Source organism: Salvelinus sp. IW2-2015, linkage group LG30, assembly GCF_002910315.2.
Source record: "Salvelinus sp. IW2-2015 linkage group LG30, ASM291031v2, whole genome shotgun sequence".
Lineage (NCBI taxonomy): Eukaryota > Metazoa > Chordata > Actinopteri > Salmoniformes > Salmonidae > Salvelinus > Salvelinus sp. IW2-2015.
In genome coordinates, this window is record NC_036869.1 from 22,381,199 (window position 1) to 22,402,831 (window position 21,633).

General features: G+C 42.7%; 2 protein-coding genes across 2 annotated transcripts in view; both read right to left on the minus strand.

The window, feature by feature from the left end:
- aard (alanine and arginine rich domain containing protein) overlaps nt 1-21,633 on the minus strand; it is a 348,357-nt gene that overhangs the window by 242,906 nt on the left and 83,818 nt on the right. The gene's annotated exons all lie outside the window — the stretch shown is intronic.
- LOC111954721 (mediator of RNA polymerase II transcription subunit 30-like) overlaps nt 1,982-21,633 on the minus strand; it is a 66,146-nt gene continuing 46,494 nt past the window's right edge. The window contains exon 5 of the mRNA XM_023974610.2: nt 1,982-4,285. Within this exon, the coding sequence (XP_023830378.1) occupies nt 4,190-4,285 (96 nt within the window). The 3' untranslated portion in view covers nt 1,982-4,189. The remainder of the gene's footprint in view (nt 4,286-21,633) is intronic.

The window sequence follows — 21,633 nt, forward strand, 5'->3', positions numbered from 1 at the left end:
CAGCGAAAGCACTACAAACGATTGTTAGTCACCGACAAACACAATAGCACAGCATTTTTCCAGCGAAGATAGCTTTTCAACAAAAACCAGAAAGAGAGAAAATTCAATCAATAAACCTTTTATCTTCATCAGATGACACTCATAGGACTCATGTTACAATAATCATGTTTTGTTTGAAATAAAGTCAAATTTATATAAAAAGTTTACATTGGCGGTTTAGAATTCATAGTTGCAAAAACATTCAGTGATTTGCCATAGCCACTCGTTCAACAGAAATCCATCTTAAATGTCGGATGAAGTATCAGTATACACATGGAACTTATAGTTACCTCTCCTTAATGCAACCGCTGTGGTTCAGATTAAAAAAAAACTTTACGGATAAATAAAACCATATGCATAATCCTGAGACGTGAGTTCCAGAACATAGCAAATTAGCCCGCATGTTGGACTCAGAACAGAAAATACATGATCAAATTTTCCCATAGCTTGATGAACTTCATGCAGAATTGCGTCCTAGGAATCCCAGGTCCACAATAAATGCTTGATTTTGTTTGGATAATGTCGTTATTTATTCCAATCAGCTAACTTTTCGCATGTTTTACCAAAGCCCTAAATGAACAAAAACACTCGAAATTGAGCTCAAGATGCATCCTGTGTTCATGGATCATCCTTGAGATGTTTCTACAAACGTAATTGGAGTCCACCTGGTCAAATTAAATGTTGGACATGATTTGGAAAGGACAACTGTCTATTAAAAAGGTCCCACAGTTGTCAGAGCAAAATCCAAGCTTGAGGTTGAAGGATGTAATGTAAGACTCCAGAGACAAGATTGTGTTGAGGGCACAGATCTGCGGAAGAGGTACCAAAAAATGTAATTTTAGAATTGAAGGTCCCAAGATAACAGTGGCCTCCATCATTCTTAAATGGAGAAGTTTGAAAACCACCAAGACTCTTCCAGAGTGGCCGCCCGGCAACTAGAGCAACCGGGGGAGAAGGGCTTGGTCAGGGAGTGACAAGAACCCGATGGTCACCTGACAAGCTCAGAGTCCCCCTGTGGAGATGGAAGGACAACCATCTCTGCAGCACTCCACCAATCAGGCCTTTATTGTAGAGTGCCCAGACGGAAGCCACTGCTCAGTAAAAGGCACATGACGGCCTGCTTTGAGTTTGCCACAAGGCACCTAAAGGACTTTCAGACTATGACAAACAAGATTCTCTGGWCTGATGAAACCAAGATTGAACTCTTTGGCCTAAATGCCAAGCGTCACGTCTGAAGGAAACCAGGCACCACTCATCACTTGGCCAATACCATCCATACGGTGAAGCTTGGTGGTGGCAGTATCATGCTGTGGTATGTTTTTCAGTGGCAGGGACTGGGAGACTAGTCAGGATCGAGGGAAAGATGAACGGAGCAAAGTACAGAGATCCTTGATGAAAACCTKCTCCAGAGCRCTCAGGACCTCAGACTCAGATCGCTGCCAAAGGTGCTTTAACAAAGTACTGAGTAAAGGGTCTGAATGTTTATGTTATTGTGATAGTTTTTTTCTTTGTAATATTGCAAAAATGTCTAAACCTGTTTTTGCTTTGTCATTATGGAGTATTGTGTGTAGATTGATGAAAGGAAAAACATTTTAATCAATTTTAGAATAAGGTTGTAACAAAATGTGGAAAAAGTGAAGGGGTCTCAATACTTTCCGAATGCACTGTACGTAAAGAGATCATCTGTCCCGACAAATCATCAGTATAATAACACCAGGATTCAATCAAAGGGTCAGGGGGCCCCAGTGGCCGCGGGGCCCTAATAAATAGTTTGTCRCTTATAGGCTGGGCCGGCACTGTTTCTGGCTGTAATTAAAATAAAATAAAGTTTTAAAGCCTGGGGACAATCCAAAAAGACCACAAAGAGACTTCCCCACTTGATCTGGCTGTCCTCKTGAGCAGTGAGAACACAGATATAAAAATAGAACAGAAAGAAACGGTGTTGGCCTAAATCACAGCAGGATTTATTGCGCCATAGAATTACAAAAGTTAACGAGACATTGTGATGATCATAAAAAGTCCAGTAGATGCTGCATTGTCACTTTTACATCGAGCATCCAACCACACAAAACAACAAAAATACAATACACAAAACTCCATCTTCGTTTTACCACACTATCATTTTCATGGTGCAAAAGATCCCAGATCTGTGCTGGGAAAAAATAATGCAAACCTCAATCTGGCATTGAATCAATTTGAAACTTATTTTTAACAATGTGCCCTAGTATTTTTTTTACATATCTGTGCTCTCCTGCACGACACAAATGTTGCCCTATGTCCTTTTAGCTAAAATGGTTAAGGAATGTATAAAAACATCTCGAACATCAAAACCCCTTTAAATGGGTAATCTGAGTATTTGTCAAATATCTTAGGATAGAGATTAAATATATATAATGTTGTACGAATGTCTACATATTGCCCTGCATTTATACCTACAATAAATCAACAGTTGATTTTAATTCTACTGAAAGCCATGACTATAGTCTTTCAAACCACAACTCTGAAAGTCCTCTTAATAACCATATTGTAGGCGATAACTACACTCACCGGCCAGTGTGTTAGGTACAACATGCCGTTCACACACATGGATCGCTCCTAAAGAGAGTGAGTCACGTGGCTTGCTGGATAAAGCAGGCAGACGGGCACCGAGGCATTCGTTTACTGTGCGATTGAATGTTAGAATTTGGCAAAAGGAGTGGCCTAATCGACTTTGAGCATGGTATGATCGTCGGTGCCAGGCAAGCCGGATCCAGTATCTCAGAAACGGACGCTCTTCTGGGATTTTCACGAATGACCGTGTCTAGGGTTTACTGAGAACGGTGCGACAAATAAAAAAACATCCAGTCAGCGGCAGTCCTGTGGGCGAAAACAGCTCGTTGATGAGAGAGGTCGAAGGAGAATGGCAAGAATCATGCAAGTTAACAAGTGGGCCACGAACAAACAAATAACGGCGCAGTACAACAGTGGTGTGCAGAACAGAATCTCAGGACACACAACTCGTTGGTCCTTGTCATGGATGGGGCTATTGCAGCAGATGACCACACCGGGTTCCACTCCTATATCAGCTAAAAACAAAAAGAAGCTGCTCCAGTGGGCACACGGYCACCAACACTGGACAACTGAGGAGTGGAAAAACATTGCCTGGAACATGACAGCAAGTTCAGTTTACTTGAGTGGYCTGCGGAGTCCCCAGGGGCGGTAGGTRGCCAAGTGGTTAGAGCGCTGGACTAGTAACCAAAAGGTTGYAAGATAGAATCCCGGAGCTGACAAGGTAAATATCTGTYGTTCTGCCCCTGAACAAGGCAGTTAACCCACTGTTCCTAGGCCGTCATTGAAAATAAGAATTTGTGGTCTAAGGCAGTGCTAGCTGTGGTTCGAGTCCAGGCTCTGTCGCAGCCGGCCTCAACCGGGAGGCCTATGGGGTGGCGCACCTTCGCCTCTCCCGAGTCTGTACGGGAGTTGCAGCGATGAGACAAGACTGTAACAACTACCAATTTGGATAACACGAAATTGGGGAGAAACAAATACGAATTTGTTCTTAACTGACTTGCTTAGTTAAAAAAAAAAAAAAAAACTCTATCCAATAGAGCATCTTTGGGATGAGGTCTGGGGACTGTGCAGGCCACTCAAGTAAACTGAACTCTCTGTCATGTTCCAGGCAATGTTTTTCCACTCCTCAGTTATCCAGTGTTGGTGATTGTGTGCCTATTGAATGTACCACCATCCAATCTGCAGCAACTGCATGATGCCATCGCTTCAGCATGGACCAAAATCCCTGTGGAACGTTTCTGACACCTTGTATAATGCCCAAAGAATTCAGGCTGTTCTGGGGGCAGGGGGGTCTGACCCCAGTACTAAATGGGTGTGCCTAATAAATTGGCCGGTTAGTGTATATCAGCATTTCCCCATTGCATGATTTATCTTCATTCTTCTTTGCTTTCTTCCCCCCTCTTCTCTCCCAACTCGTCTTGTGGGACTGAGAGTGGTATATTGTGAAAGCTTGCATTTCTTAAGTGCCACCTTAGAGGGACCCTGTCACTTATCCAGTTAATAACCATATCTTCCTGTCGGTGGTGTGTGTGTATATATGTTTGTGTATGTATGCACGCCTGCGCCTGTGTGTCACACTCTGTGTCGCCGTGTTTGCCATTCAACTCCTAACAGCCAGCATGGAGTTTATCTCCCAGATGAGGTTTCGGAGCTGGTCCATTATCTGCTTCAGCTGTTGGTTCTTCTGTTTGAGCTTCTGTAATAAAGCAAATGAAATCACATTGTCAGAGCCGATCAAACAAGCCGTAGCCACACAAGTATTTACACAGTGGTGGTTGGTTGATAAGATGCCTTTGAAAAGCTTTGGAAGGGGCATTAGGTTCAAGAGCCTCAACTGAAAGAACATACGGTCGTTTTTCATGGGAGGATTGTCTTTTTGTTTTTCAACTAGGAGAGCTGATTGGCTGACATGATCAATCCCTGCAGTAGTTTAATCTCTAAACTAACACATCTGGCCCTAACTCACAGGTATAGTACACAACCCAACAGGGCAAAGTCAATCACTCAGACAGTTTGCCTGCAGATTAACTTTGAATACACAAGTCCAATCTTAGTCAACAGCTGCGGTTTACTCAAGTGCCTTATTGCTGAGGTTTAGGCACAAACAAATAATGGCAGAGCTWAAGCTGCTCCAAAAGCCCACCTGCCAACAGTGTCCTTATAGGACTTAAGTCAGGCCCTATCACCAGCGTTGGAGAAGTCTGACTAGCTATCAGAAGATAGCATGGGGAGAGATAAACTCAGGAGCTACTGTATCTGCAATACAGTGCCGTGAAAGTATTGCCCCTTTGTGATTTTTGCATTTTAAGTTATGCAACACCCAATTCCCCTGTGTGAAAAAGTAATTGCCCCCTTACACTAAATAACTGGTTGTGCCACCTTTAGCTGCAATGACTGCAACCAAATGCTTCCTGTAGTTGTTGATCAGTCTCTCACGTCACTGTGGAGGAATTYTGGCCCACTCTTGCATGCAGAACTGCTTTACCTCAGCGACATTTGTGGGTTTTGAAGCAGGAACTGCTCGTTTCAAGTCTTGCCACATCTCAAYTGGGATTAGGTCTGGACTTTGACTAGGCCATTCCATACCTGAAGGGCACATTTTGGCATTTGCTGTATGATCGAWGAGAAACTCCATATTGCAAATGTACGGTCCCTTACTAGTCGTCCRCGAATGTTTGTAAAATTTGCCAACGGCGGCCAGATCTTCCGGGAAGTTATCGAACGAAGTCTCTCGGACATTCGGTTTCCGTTTTATAAAATGTTTAAATTTTGGTCATTTTTCCGCTGTCCCGGTAAATTCCACCAGATGGCAAATGGAATCTTATTGCAAATGTACAAAACATCACCAATCACGACATGGCCATTTCTTCGAAATGGAAAAGACTTCGAAGACGAAACTTGGTGAGCATAGGTTTGGACTAATGGGCTGTTAGCCCCGAAAAAGATGGCGTCGAGGCCTCAACGCTTTGAGTTAAGGCCATTTTTCTGGGATTAAAGGTCAAAAACTAAAATAGAGCGCTAATTTGACCGCTTCACGTCAAAGTACATGAACCTACGGTGTAAGGAAAAAAAGAACCAGACATTTATCTATCGTAATTTAAGAGAAATCGTACAATGTACAATTAGTGTTTTTTTTCCCCAAAAAAGTTACAGATCCAGTTGCGGCATGTTCAGACGAATCTGTTAAGGTGGGTTTCGGAACTCTACATGATTTCTGTGATTTTCTGAAATAACACTCAATCATTCAACCCTCTGTAAATAAGTAAGTTCTTAACGTAAAGACTTTAAACTCAGGATTCTGTAAGAGCCTACCCCAAGGAGGATATGTGTTCACTTTCAGCTTCCTGTGTCAACCGGAAGTGCCTTAMATTGGGGTCATAGAKGCTGTTTTGRAGGGTTAAAAAGGTCAGATCTTTTCAAAACTTCATGTGTGGTTAGGCAACCCTCATGAACTGTAATTCAGYCATATCCCCCAACAGGATGTCAAAGAAAAGCACTCACACACACACACAGCAAGRATGGAGTGACACAGTGCTGTGCTTAAAGACACACAGAGCCTGCAATGGCATTACCATAATCGCTAGGCTGTGCCGAGTTCAACGAGATGCCCCGCTTGACCGTAGCTCGCTCGGTCTGAGCGCAGCGACCGTGAAAGAAAGTAGGCCCATAATGAAGCCTGGCSCTAAATGTCAGGTGCTTTTGGGTGACAGCGGGAGAACCGTTAGGGTTAGAAGCACAATTCGACCTCAGGAACGTTCCTGAGGTCCTCCCGAGATCTGCAAGCCTAACTTTGACCGTGTGGCATTAACCCTTAACATTGAAAAGGTGTTTACATCAAACAGTTTGCAATGACTTCTCTCCCCATAGGAATACATAGGCTTCAGGTTGAATTTATGGGAGAAGGCAATGTGGGTTATGAATGCCTTATGAACCTGTCTTCGATGACTATCCATCAGGCAACTATGAGGTCTACCTGTGTTGATTCTAAGCTTCCTGGAGCAACCGGAAGTGATTAAATTCACCTTGAAGGTGTTTTGATATACCAAACCTGCAGTTTGTGAAACTCACTGCATTCAACCCTGTGTAGATCAGTCAATTCTTAACGTAAAGACTTTAAACTCGGAATTCTGTAAGAGCATACCCCAATGAGGATATGTGTTTACTTTTAGCTTCCTGTGACAACAGGAAGTGCCTTAAATTGGTGTCATAGGGGCTGTTTTGAAGGGTTAAAAAGGTCAGATGTTTCCAAAACTTCATGTGTGATTAGGCAACCCTCATGAACTATGATGACTTCCTATGATCGTACATGGCAAATGGACATAACATCCTGATTTGGCAGATTCAATACTTTCATATTGCATTTGGACATTTCTTATGGTATTTGGCCATGATTCACTGATTTTTGACTTCGACTTTCTATGATATCATATTGCAAATGGACATAACATCCTGATTTGGCACTTTCATATTGCATTTGGACATTTCTTATGACATTTGGCAATGGTTCACAGATTTTTGACTTCCTATGAAATCATATTGCAAATGGACAAAACATATGCCTTATGGACAATTTTATGTTCATACAGTTCAAAAATATGGTCATACAGTTCTTATACATGTGTAATTGACAAAACAATCRAAAGAATTTCGAAAAACGGTCCAGAAAGCACTTTTTTAACCATTCTGAACCACCCATCCCGGATCCGGGATAATTGTCATCAGAAACGCTGACTAGCATAGTGTAGCATAGCGCCACAGGTAAATAATATTACTAGAAAATATTCATATTCATGAAATCACAAGTGYAATATTGCAAAACACAGCTTAGCCTTTTGTTAATCCATCTGTCGTCTCAGATTTTGWAATTATGCTTTACAGCGAAARYAATACAAGTGATGTGTAAGTTTATCGATCGCTCGACAAAACAATAAGTACMCCTAGCATCAGGTAACTTGGTCACGAAAATCAGAAAAGCAATCAAATTAATCGTTTACCTTTGATGATCTTCGGATGTTTTCACTCACGAGACTCCCAGTTAGACAACAAATGTTCCTTTTGTTCCATAAAGATATTTTTTATATCCAAATACCTCCGTTAGTTTGATGCGTTATGCCCAGGAATCCACCGGAAATAGCGGTCACGACAACGCAGACAAAAATTCCAAATTATATCCATAATGTCCACAGAAACATGTCAAATGTTTTTTATAATCCATCCTCAGGGTGTTTTTCAAATATCTATTCGATAATATATCAACCGGGGACAGTTGGCTTTTCACTAGGACMAGGAGTAACAATGGCTGCCTTTCCCTTTTGCGCACAACTCACTCTGAGAGCCCCCACCTATCCACTTACGCAATGTGGTCGTTCACGCTCATTCTTCAAAATAAAAGCCTGAAACTATGTCTAAAGGCTGTTGACACCTTAGGGAAGCCATAGAAAAAGAMGTCTGGTTGATATCCCTTTATATGGGCAATAGGGATGCATAGGAACAGAGAGGTTTCAAGAACAGGGGCACTTCCTGATTGGATTTTCCTCAGGTTTTAGCCTGCAATATCAGTTCTGTTTAACTCACAGACAACATTTTTACAGTTTTGGAAAYTTCAGAGTGTTTTCTATCGTAATCTGACAATTATATGCATATTCTAGTTTCAGGGGCTGAGAAATAGGCAGTTTCAAATGGGTACGTTTTTTAGCCAAAAACGAAAATACCGCCCCCTATTCTTAAGAAGTTTTAAGGGGGTGATACGTTTTATTTTTTTTATTTTTTATTTTCTAAATTTGACCCTTGGGTCTTGACTTGTGTTGCATTTGCAATATGAACATTTACGGTGGAGCGCGCTCGCCATCTGTTGGATTTTTGCTGTGTGACACTTGGCATTTGCAATCAGTTTTGAATGAAACGTCGTCCATTTGAGTGGTATTGTAAATCGTGTATATGTTTCGTACGGTGCCAATAAGTTCCCATTCATTTTAGTACATTTCAGGGGGGTATTCCCATACAAAACTTAAAATGTCTTGCTTTTTAACCATTTTCATTTAGACTTTATTGTATGTTTTGGATCATTGTCTTTCTGCATGACCCAACTGCGCTTCAGCTCACAGACGGGTGGTCTGACATTCTCCGATGCACAACAGAATTAACCTGGATGATCATCAAGACTCTTGGAAGAATGTTCTATGGACAGATGGAGTCAAAAGTATAACTGAGAATGGTTAAAAAGCAACACAAGTTTTGGAATGGCTTAGTCAAAGTCCAGACCTAATCCCAATTGAGATGTTGTGGCAAGACTTGAAACGAGCAGTTCATGATTCAAAACCCACAAATGTCTCTGAGTTAAAGCAGTTCTGCATGCAAGAGTGGGCCAAAATTCCTCCACAGTGATGTGGGAGACTGATTTACAACTACAGGAAGCATTTGGTGGCAGTCATTGCAGCTAAAAGATGGCMCAACCAGTTATTGAGTGCAAGTGGGCAATTACTTTTTCACACAGGGGAAAAAATGGGTGTTACATAACTTTGTTAATTAGATAAATAAGTAACTTTGTTATTTATAAACTCAGGTTCACTTTATTTAATATTAGGTTTTGGTTGAAGATCTGATAATTCAGTATCAAACATAAGCAAAAATAGAGAAAATCCGAAAGAGGGCAATACTTTTTCACGGCACTGTATATTAAGATGAAATCCATTTTGCGCTCTCTAATGCTCCTTTAGCCGTGACTAATTACCAGCCATTTTTGCGAGCGCAGATAACACCTTCAGCAATCGATTTCACACAGCCCCTCTTAATATAAACTATTTATCTGATTGTCCTTGAAGATATTCCTGAGTGGAACATTTGGAACAGTCCCAGTGTGTCTCTCGGGGGTTCTCTCTCTTTTGCCACCAGCCTTTCACAATGAGTCACTGGGAGGGAGGAGTGTGTACTGTACTGTACGGGATGTACCTCATTAACCCCACCAGCGACTCTAAATAAAGATGTTCTTTATCCTCTGAGTTGAGGGAATTCTCAGTAAATCTTTGGAATTTCAGTTCAGTCATGAGACTCACACAGCAAGCGTTCCAAACATGCAGCGCTCCCTCTATAAACTGTACATATATGAATTGTTAGATAGTGTGATGATAAAAACCAACAAACTAGTCAGAAATCCTTTTTAAAAAACTCAGATGACTGAATTAACTGTTACTTCAATCAGATGACTGAATTAACTGTTACTTCAACCTTCCCTTCCGTTGGGAGAAAAACGTAAGACAGTGGAATATGTTTTTAACACTCATATTTCAGAGCTGCAGGTCTATGAATGATCCCACTGCTGATGGAAAGTGATGGCTCTGACAGTTCTGACTGGTTGGTCAAATCTGAGAGAGAACAGCCTTGCCTTCCGCTCCTCTGACAGCCTAGCCTGCCTTCCGCCACACGGTCCAACTCCCTCCCTCACTTCAGGGATCCTGGGGATGCGCTCTCTCATTTCCTTGCCTGCCACTCAAGACCGTTTTCATCCACATTCATTCCTTTTGACATTGTGTAGGGCGCAGCAGGGTGGCTGGTCAACAAATCATGAAAGTAAACACAATTGCGTTTTCAGCTGCCGTCTGTAGAGGCCTTCCACAGACAATAGGCCTACCTGAGCTAGCATAGGCACAGCTTGATACAGTACACTACAGTGAACCGACAGACGAGTGTACGTGCAAGCAGGTTACTGTTATAGTTGTTTCCTCTTTCCCATGACAGGCAGCTGCGGTATGGAGGAAGATGAGATGGGGGGGAGGGGGGGATGAAAGTGTTTCCAGGGCTGTGAGGTGAACGTGCCGACTGACAGCCAACTGCCGAGAAGATCCTGCTTTCATGGCACACCTGGGCAGAGGACAGAGAGGCGGTTTCGCCCGGGCAGATGTTGGAATGCTCCAGGGCACCGGCAATTCTCATGTCAGCATATCTCCTCTCATATGTACTTCATCTTTGTCCTTCCAAATCTGCTGAGTGAGAGAAGAGGGATTTCWAGATGATACCCATTACTCATTAATACCCAGAACTTTTATCTTGACAGCTTCCGTGATCTTCTCCTTTCTTAGTCTGACTTGAAAGGGTTCCTCTCAAGTCGAATCAGTGCATTAAAAAAAGCAAACAGACAAAGGGGATATGCATATCTGAGGGACGGTTAGATTTGAAACGACTTCGTCATTAGTCACACCTTTAAAGGAGAAMAATTGGAAGAAGTGYGAGAGCTATCGGAGCGGTGATGGTTTATCATATAGAACACTGTGTGGACTGAGTGAACGTTGAGGCCGAAGTGTTGGGGATGTTCCTCTCTCTCGCTCCGTTCCCTTCATCTGATTCTCTTCAACCCTCATCTGGAAATGATATCAAAAGGAGCCGTCCTCAATAATGGGGTGAGAGACGTAAGGCTTTTTGATCAAAACGTCTTCTTGTAAAAATTCYGGTTCATTCAAATACGCCAAAGATCTCTCTCTCGGCTGAGTGATGGAGTTCTAAGAGCAAATTTTGGAGGCAACATCTCGGCCACCCTTACACTGTAATTTCTATTACTTTCAAACAGTCTGGTATAGTCCCGAAAGTACAGACAGACAGTCTATTATCTTACATAATTGACATTTCTGTGTTCATTGATTGTTGGATTTTGTCCCATTAGAGACATTCAGGGTTTTGAATTATTAGACAAAACKAATCTTGTTATGATATCATACCAATAGATGAGAGATTCCTCCCTTTTCTGTTTCTTCTTCAATTAAAAATACGACCGCCACCCTTTCAGAACCCGGCAGCTTTATAACTGAGCGGATTTCGACGATAACTGACCAATGGCTTTAAAGTTGCCGGCCAAAGTCAAGAATAGCGAGTCATGCTAAAAAAAAAACGTGCCTTCAGTCTGGATTTCGCTTGGCTAATCCGCCCTGTCGCTGGCGATTCAAAATCGCTGCTTTCACTCCGGTGGATCTGGCTGGGAATTACAAGTGTAAGTGTCTGAGTGAGGCGAGGGGATTAGGCAGTTGGAGAGGAAAGAAAAGGAGAAGAGGGTTCTCATATTGCTGCGAGAGCACCCTCCTCCATAATCTATCAGTGCTTCCTCGCTTTCATTGGCAGCCGAGGATGAGTCAGTTCTGAGCTTGTCAAAGACCCGTTCAAACGCCATCTCACATCTCCACCAAACATAGCTACAATCTTCCGTCGTCGTCGGTGTTCTTTTGGGCATGCCATTGTCAAGAAAGGGGTTGGTCAWGAAAAGATGTGAGTTGAACTCATGACACTATCTCACAGGTTCGTCTTTATGCTGTGTGGACTATCTAGTGCCACCACRAACTTTTGTAGAGGTCTATTGTGTAGTGAGTTAGGCAGGTCTCTCCAGTAAGCAGTAAGAACTGAACTGAGGTGGTAAGCCAGCAGCCTTCTGATACTAAGTGGGCTTTGGAKTTGACAGCAGCCTACTTTAGAACTGTGCACACTTTGGAGAGGTGTGTGGCCACATGGAGACATCATTTAGTCCTCTCACTCAAACCCTTGTCATTTTTTTGGTCTTATGTTGCACCTACCATAAACTGTCGGCTTGCCCCGCGCCATTATTTATTTGATCTGATTTTAAAGTAAGAATATAATTGAACTTTTTTCACAGAGTGAGTGCGCATATGAAGTGGCTATGTTGAAGTGTGAAAGTGGTTTTAGAAACAGGTCCTATATGCCAGATGTAGAGTTATTTGGCAACTTTAGTTGTGACTGATACACACCTTTTAGAAAGTGTTAGAAATCAAAACATATGTGGGCTGCATGACGCGACGATAGGCTATTGATGATTTGAATAAGTGGCAAAAAAAGAAACGCTCAGTTGCTTGTCTCAGGCTGCACAGCTGTTCTCTCATCAAGTGATCATATTATCACCCGTCAGACTATTCTCAATTTCATCTTTACTAATATGTCAAATTAGTTTTGATTTAGAATGGCCATCAGCAAATGGGCAGGAAGAGGGGCAGGGGGGGGAAAATACATGTCATCTGTATGCACTCAAATAAGAAATGGAGGCCGTGCCCTTCCCCCGCCAGTCTATTTTATAGGCTACTTCGGTTTTATAGTGGAGCTGTGTTTAACACGAGCAGCTGAGAAATAAATATAAAGACGGCTTATTTCCCTCCCCACATCAACTACTGTTTGAGGAGTATGCTCTCAMTGCCCGACAGGTGATATTCTGCCCAAACGCTGTATGCCATGGGCTCTCAAACCTTGTTCCTGCAGCTACCCASTGCTTCACTTGGGAAACCAGGTGAAAGCTGTTCGGGAATATCAATAGTGACATGCTTTCGCAACGAAAGATATTTCACTAAACTGTTGAGACTTTCTGCGCGCTCAAGAACATAATACATGGACAGAAAAGGAAGGATGGATGGTGGTGAGATTCTGTATAGCTGAAGGTWAAAGTGTCASTCAATTAATTCTGAAAATATTTKTWTWWAAATACTAGGCTATTCAAAATCAAATACAAATTCACAAATTGTAAACTAACTGTAATCCGCCCTGCACAATCAATGAACCGACAGCATCGACTAGTGCTATACATTCTCTACCAGACTCATGGATTTTGGAGTGTAGCATAAGGTAATCAGTCCATCCAGTATGCAACATAATACAGTCCACACTCAAAGGCGATTACTCAAATGTTTAATTTTGGTGTATAGGCTAGACCAATTATGTACCAAAGACATCTTAAATTAGTTATGTTTTTTTTGCCATGCATAATATGCAGTAGTAGGATAAATATATATTTTTTTTTTTCTCTTGGGTTTGTGCTCATATGCATAAGTTCTAATATGCATATGGGTGTTTTGAAATAATCATCACCTTAGAAAGTACTGTCCATTTTGTTGTTAGGCTTTGAAACAACATCCACAAACAACCATGTTTTACACTGTTTCAACCTGCTGTTGAACTTCTTTCTCCAAATTGATCAKCGCAGTGAGGTGAGTTTTAAAAGCATGATAGGTCTACTGTTTGAATTACAATTGTTTGATGTGATTTTCGATAGCATTTACATTGATGCCAGAGTGGTTAGAGGGACAATAGAGCCCTGAGTACCAGGCCATTCGGACCTGATGGTAGTTAGCGAGTTGGGTACAACCAAAGCATGTCCAGAGTGCATAAAAGGAGATTACCGTGACTCAATGTTCACATGGAATTTTAGTGTGGTCATGACTGTCGGTCTGTGGAGACCTGGATGGCAAGAAAAATCAACGTAACATATTAATGTAAGAAATGGTCCGATATCAAACTCTTGGTCCAGACCTTTAGGAGACATGGTGGACAAATGATTAATGAATACGATTCTCTTGTCAGAAATAGATTTTTAGTATCTCCACCCTCCTAGGAGCCTTAACATGTTCGATACCAACGTATCTCAGAGGGCTGATGTCGTGACGAGCCTCCATGAAATGTGCAGCCACAGGCCTTCTCTGATCTCAACAGTCCTGATATTACTCCTGTGTTCTGCTATCCTTGTTTTCAGAGCTCAGTTCGTTTTTCCTACATAGCATAGACCACAAATACACTTGATCAGGTTTACCACATTTGTTGGAGAATAAGTAATGACACCCTTAATCTTAATGGCCCTGCCCGCGATGGGGTGATTGAACGTTGTGCATTTGTTCGGCCACATCTGTAATTACCGTCCCGACACATTGTCTAAGTAGGTGCTAAGTGGCACCGGTAGAAGAGACCGACAGACCTCACCGACAGACCTCACCACCCTTTGACTGAAGTTGAAGGTGTGTCTAAAGACTACCTGTGGGGGATCTTTAAATGTCTTTTCCAGTTGTGGGTCAGTGCTCAAAATGCGACAGCGTTTTTTTTTAAATGAAATGGTTGAACTGTTTGCCAAGTGGGGAGTATTAAAGGAAGCATTGGACTCGTTGGTCAGAGGGGCGGGGTGGTTTCTGAGTGTTAATGTCATCCTGGGCCATTCCTCTGGGTAACCCCGTAGTCTAAAGCGCTCATCCAGACAGTGCGCTTGTACCACAGACGCTGCATATGCGACTGTATTGGCTGATAGGGAGGCTCTTTTTCAGGGGGTAACAGGGTATCTCSGGGTAACAGGGACTTCCGGTCCGTCGGCTTCCTGCATAGGCCTGTGTTAAAACCACCCCCCTCCCTTTTTATCAAAATGTCCAGGAACCTCATTCCTAATCGTTGCGTACATTTCACACTAAATATCTGCGTGTGCCATATATACGCATGTTTCCCGTTATAAAATCAGACCTGTCGCAAAACTGTGCACGCATGAACGAGCATTATAAAATGCACATCATTCACCTTTTATGACGACAATAACTCCCTTATTTGCTGTATAAGTTGGAAGTTTTGGAATTAGGCCAAGACAGCCTATTTCCTTTAGATACTATTATCATTTCATTGCTATCTAATAAAATGTGACTCGTTTCAGGAAACTAGGCGCATGTCACACGTCACTACTTCACAGGAGAGCCATTTGAATGTAAACTTTTTTTTAAATCAAAATGCATTCTTTGGCAGAAATGCCTTCTGGAACATGTGAACGTTCATGTGCCTTAATAACAAACTTGTATGCCATCTATAAATACAAATCATTTATTTAAATTACTAGTTGGTTTAGCCATGAAAAAAGACAGGAACCTTCCTGCTAACCATGATAGGCTGAGATAACGGACTGGCTGGACATGCCACGAGATGAGTTCCGATTGGTCTGCCATGTTGCCCGCTTCTGTCTATGAGCCGGTCAGTATTTGTTGGTAATCCTTTCTAACGCAGCTTTTTTTCAAGATATCAAAGTGTTGCTCTCCACTTCCTGGAGGACCGAGTTTTGAAATCAGTGGAAGGCCCGGTGGAATTAGAGTATGGTAGCTAAGGAGATGGAGAACATTCTGGCATTTGATTGCAAATATGTAGAGGGAGTCAAAAAGAGAACACACAGAAAGAAGGCTGTATAAAACACCTGTCTACAGATTGCATCCTCAAACGAAGGAATACCTAGGGCCTCCCGAGTGGCGCAGCCGTCTAAGGCACTGCATTGTAGTGCGTGAGGCATCACTACAGACCCGGGTTCGATCCCAGGCTGTGTCACAGCTGGCCGTGACCGGAGACCCATGAGGCGGCACACAATTGGCCCAGCGTCGTGCGGGATGTCCTTGTCCCATTGCGCTCTAGCGACTCCTGAGTCCGTACGGGAGTTGCAGCGACAGTAACTACCAATTGGATATTACAAAATTGGGAAGAAAACGGGGTAAAAATAATAGCTAGCTAACATTGAACCTGGTTGGTTTGCTACCTGCAGATTCATGCAGGGTAGTAACGTTATGAGTTGGGATTATGGTTCATTGTTTAGCTATCTAGCTACATGTCTAATCCAAAGACTCCACTATGCAAGTAACCATTTCAATAGAATGTTCATGACAACTGTCGATAGACGTAGCTGGTAACTAACTGATACATTTACGAAGGCTCAATGCCGTTGAATATGGCCGGTGTTGGCATAAAACTGTAATTAAATTGTTGCCAGCAGCACAGTTAGTCACTAACGCTCTAGATAACATAAAAAMCGCCTAATCAGCTCTGCTAGGGCTACTAAAATGGTCAGAGTGAGCTGTTCTCTCTGTTCTGTCTGGAAGTAGCTAGCAAGCTAGCCAACATTAGCCAGTTAGCTTGGGCGCTTGACTGCTGCTGTTAGGTCAGAAGACTCGGATCAACCCTACTCTGCGGTCAGAGCGTGCATTCTGAACGCTCCGAGAGCGAAACGCTCAACATTTACGAACGGACAATCTGACAATGCTCTGAATTTACGAATGCCCAGAGCGCACTCTGTCACTCCAATTTACGAATACACCCGTAGTATAAACCAGCATTTAGTCTTGAAATCTTTGGTTGTTTAGTACATGGCCTCAAATGTGAATCCTTAAATAGTTGGGCGGGGCTAAGGCTTAAGAGGGTGTGAACGATGCTGAATGGGTGTGGACAAAGAAAAGCTCTCCAGTAGGTAACAAAACATTCAAGGAACATTTTCACAAAAGTGAGGTTACAAGTTTATCAACTTTCAAAGCAGAATTACTTTCCCATTGTTCCTCAACTGCAGTGTATGATATACCATTTTGTAGCTCTGAGTCTCTACTTTTATCCAATGTAAAAAATAAAAAATAAAAAAAAATTGCTACATAAGACCGATTCGGTCACAAACAAGAGAGTAAAATTATGTAATAAGAGTCAAATGGCACTGAATTATGCCAATCTGTATTTGGGGTTGTTCGAATAGAAAGTGATTTTCAGCCCTAACAATCCATTCTTGCACCATATCAAGCTCTGGAAACACTTAATTGATGACATTCCTTCTATTTTAGGGCACAGCAAACTTTATAAATTCCACTCCATCAATACTGAACATCTGAAATTCACGCTCACCTTTGGTGTGCATGAATCAAGTACTCTGGACATTTTGATAAAGAGGGAGAGGGGGTGGTTTAAATGCGGACCTATACGGGAAGCCAAACGGCTGGAATTCCCTGTTACGCGAAGATAACTTCCACCCTGTACCCCTGAAAAAGAGTCTCCCCATAAGCCAATACAGTCACATATGCAGGCTCTGTAGTACACAGAGTGACACAGAGCACCTACCTAGACAATGTGACGGATGGTAATTAGAGATGTGGCCGATCTACCCAGTGTAACTACATACAAATGCACAACGTTCAATCACCGCATCGCGGGCAAGGCCATTAAGATTGTGTTCTCCAACAAATGTGGTATACCTGATCAAGTGTATTTGTGGTCTATGCTATGTAGGAAAAACAAGGATAGCAGAACACAGGAGTAATATCAGGACTCTTGATCAGAGAAGCCCTGTGGCTGCGCATTTCATGGAGGCTCGTCACGACATCAGCTCTCTGAGATACGTTGGTATCGAACATGTTAAGGCTCCTAGGAGGGGTGGAGATACTGGGTTTGACGGATGCCAGGAGAACACTACCTGCCCGAACATGGCATTTTGTATATATTAGATTTTCTGTAACTGCTGCATGTGCCCATCTAATTGATATCAAATTATTAGAGGTACGCAAGTTGTTTTTGAATTAGGTCACTAATTATATCTACGGCCACTGCGGCCAATGGTCATACTGTTTCCTAGGTTATAACTCGGACCGATTTGTATGTATATAATCCCGTATGCTTCATTATGGTCGACTATGGGCAAAAGTGAATTGTTTCCACACCCACCATGCGTCATGTAAAGGGGAATGTGTATCTTTTGAGATGTGAGCACTCCCGTCTCTTTGACGTGACGGAAATCCGTATTGGGATCGAAATGTTGTTAACGAAGTGGTGAATTGGGAGCATAAACAGCCTTCCTGTTCTTTGTATGTTGCGCCTACCCCATGTTTTCCAGGAATATTCTTATCGTGTCACTGCATGTATTCGGAGTATTTTTCGACTTTGTAATCAACAGATGTGGTGAAAAGAAGAGTACATGTAAAACGCACGTACAAATCAACAGTGTGATGTTTGGATTCAGTTTTGTGTCAGGTGAACTGTTTTGTCCTTTGGTCTAATCGTTTCCCCTAATCGTTATTTTTTTTAAATATATATATWTWTTTTTTTACAMCTTATTTTAACTAGGCAAGTCAGTTAAGAACAAATTCCTATTTACAATGATGGCCTACACCGGCCAAACCCGGACAACGCTGGGCCAATTGTGTGCCGCCCTATGGGACTCCCAATCAGGGCCGGTTACGATACAGACTGGATTCGAACCAGGGTGTCTGTTGTGACGCCTCAAGCACTGAGAGGCAGTGCCTTAGACCGCTGCGCCACTCGGGAGCCCGTTGGTACCATGGTTATTATTTATTTCCGTAATAAATTATTTATTCTTTATTCCGTAATAATCATGAACATTTTGCCCTATCCACATAGGCTAATTTCCACCAGTGTAAAGGGTTAATAACCTTCATTGAATTGATAAACTCTCCCTTAAAAAAAAGCCAGAAAGTTTAACTGCCCAAGTGTACACTAGTTGACATGGGCCTCCCAGGAGGACAAGGGCCCGAGGTATGGTGGGGAAGATAAAGCCTTCCACTGCTCACTGGCAGAAATACAATAGCCATGTTGTCATCCTCTGCAAACACCACGCCTTTCAATATGTCCTCGGCCCTGAGCTGGAAAGCTTGCCGTGTCAGCTGACTGTTGCAGAACAGTTCCCATTGATTCTGCTGCTTTTTTCCCCCTTCACCCTGCCCGGTCCTCTGCGGCACTTGATCTGCCGCCAGGTAGCGGTATTGACTGGGCTCTGCTTTGTGATTTTGTTCACAGTGATTATATATGAGGGCCACAAAAGGCGAAACTGCCATTTCACACCCTCTCTTTAAAACCAAATGGTGGGGCCAAACACCGCCCATTGCATGTGATGTATAACTGTTTTTGTGCTGGATAACGTGACTCACAGAACAACAGCGAGTAGGCCCAATTCGTCCGACCTAAGCACTTGTACTATGAATGCGTTCTATGGAAAACCCCGAAATATTCGCTTTAAAACCAGGGGATCCACTCTCACATCAGCGTTTTAAGTTACTTTACAGTCAAAGGGGCATACGTGTATTTTCAGTAGAGAAAATGTGTAATCCCAGAGTTGAAACGTTCATCCCATCTTGAAAGAGGTGTTTAGGATTCAAAGCTAGAGTAGGCTGATGAGGGTAGAGTGTAGGTTGTGTGCCCGGGGCGTGAATTGATAAGCAATAATTAAATTAGCAGCACAAGAAGAAACCTGCCCTGTTGCGATAGGGGGCCTGTGAGATGATTAGCTTGTATATTGGGTTCAGACGGTGCAAATGGTCTGAGAATTGTGCTAGGAAACTAGAAACCCCAAAAGTTGTGGCTTCAATTCCAAGCGCCCTGTGCATTTGCACAGTGATCAGGCAGAAAAGTAGATAAGAGGGACAGTGGAGACATGAGGGAGCAGGCGAGGGAAGGGAAGACTTTCGATGATACCGATGATGCCTTCAAATCAACGTTTTTTTAAATTTCATTAGAGCCTACGAGGAGAATTATTAAACATCCAGTCTCATTTGAGTTTGATAAACTGGATAACAACTGAATAGTTCCCCCCCCCATCATCGTTTTCGAAAAATCCAGTAAGGAAACAATATGAATAAAAAGGAAGGAACTTGCCCATCTGGAGTAACTGTCTTACAGAAGAGTCAGAGTTGCAAAAGAACATACACTACATGRCCAAAAGTATGTGGACACTTGCTCATCGAACATCTCATTCCAAAATCATGGGCATTAATATGGAGTTGGCCTCCACTCTTCTGGGAAGGCTTTCCACTAGATGTTGGAACATTGCTGTGGGGGCTTCCTTCCATTCAGCCACAAGAGCAGTGAGTTAAAATGAAATTCTTCTTACTATAAAATAATCTAAAATAATGGCATGGGACTTATTARCATATCTTGTCTGCTGAATGAACGAGCCTACAGCCTATGGCACGTCGCTTAGCCAGATAACATGCAGTAGGGCCAAGTCATATTCTGTTCTTCTGAAATACATTTTCTTCATATCATCATTCTCCTTGAGTCCTGTCTAAAATAAATAATGGATTTTTTGTGATGGTGTATATTAAATTGATTTGTTCTACTTTTTTTGTTGTTGAAATGTAGACGTTCCAAAAGGCGCGCATCAGCAACTAGTATGAGTGGAGGCCTGGAGATGTAAAATATGTAAATTACGGCGAGACCGACAGACTTTTGCATGACAATAACCCCCCCCACCCCCCACCCCCCAGCTCTGACTTTGCCGATAACGACTTTGAGGAAAAGTGTACCTGTGAAACGTACTGTACGTCGCTCTGGATAACAGAATCTGGTAAATGACTAAAAAAGTAAAAAACTAGAGGGTTAGCTTGGAGAGCTCTCAGGTGTAGTGTGAGGTGTAGGGGGCTTTAGGCTGGCATTTGCTCGGTAATGCCCTCTCCATCTCAGTGGCAACGAGCCGGGCTCTTTCATCTCTGCCTCAGCTGTCAGGGGCTTACAGCATCTGGGCTAGATCTTATACGCAACCGTGAAGAGGGGGGAAAAAAAGAGGCAGGCGGAAATCTGGGAAGATGAAAAGGCGGTGTAATTCTACTTTAAAGTCTCAACCGACTGGAGATGTTATTTTAGCTCCTCTTATGCAAGGGGAACGAGAACAGGGTTTGGGGAGAGTGGCAAAGTGTCCCTTTTTGTTTTGTCGGCCCAGAAGGTTCCAGTCGTTGGCCCGATTTTACTCTTCGCAACAACAGATCTGAAGTTCACAGGATCCATTTATTAACAGGTGGGAATCGCGGCGTTCCGGCAGCTGAACCTGTCAACCTGGTGGCGTCACCAAGGTCAAGATAGACAAACAGTTGTACGCCTAGTTCTTCCTCTTTCTAACCAGTAAGACTTTCAGCCGGCCTTGCTGTAGTTAACGAATCCAAACACACTTTGAGAAAATAAAAAATAAACTCTAGTCAACTTGGTTACAAATTCCTTAAACAGTTTAACAAAATTGAAAATAAAATTGGGGAATTCACTCGAGATTAATAGCACTAGAAACTGCTGGAAAACCTTCTCATTCCAAACACAGCCCTCCGATCCTCCGAACAACAAGCGATGCACCGCGTTTCCCCTCTGACCTCCTGTTCACCAATTAAAAAGCCCCTGGCTGCTCTAATGGGCTACATATGAGCCTGATAATAACATGGAGCTTTGTGCGCCTCCTGTGAACAGCCTGCTAATGCTGGAGTATGTAGCGAGAGAGAGATAGAAAAGGGGGATGCCTAGTCAGTTGTACAACTGAATGCATTCAACTGAAACGTGTCTTCCGCATTTAACCCAACTAGAGGTGCAGGGGACTGCCTTAATCAACAGCCATATATCATCAGAGCCCGGGAGCAGTTGCTGTTGGGGATTAACTGCCTTTCGGTTGCTAGCCCAAGAGAGAGAGAGTAGTTGAGAGAGAGAGTAGTTGAGAGAGAGGGAGAGTAGTTGAGAGAGTGAGAGAGTAGTTGAGAG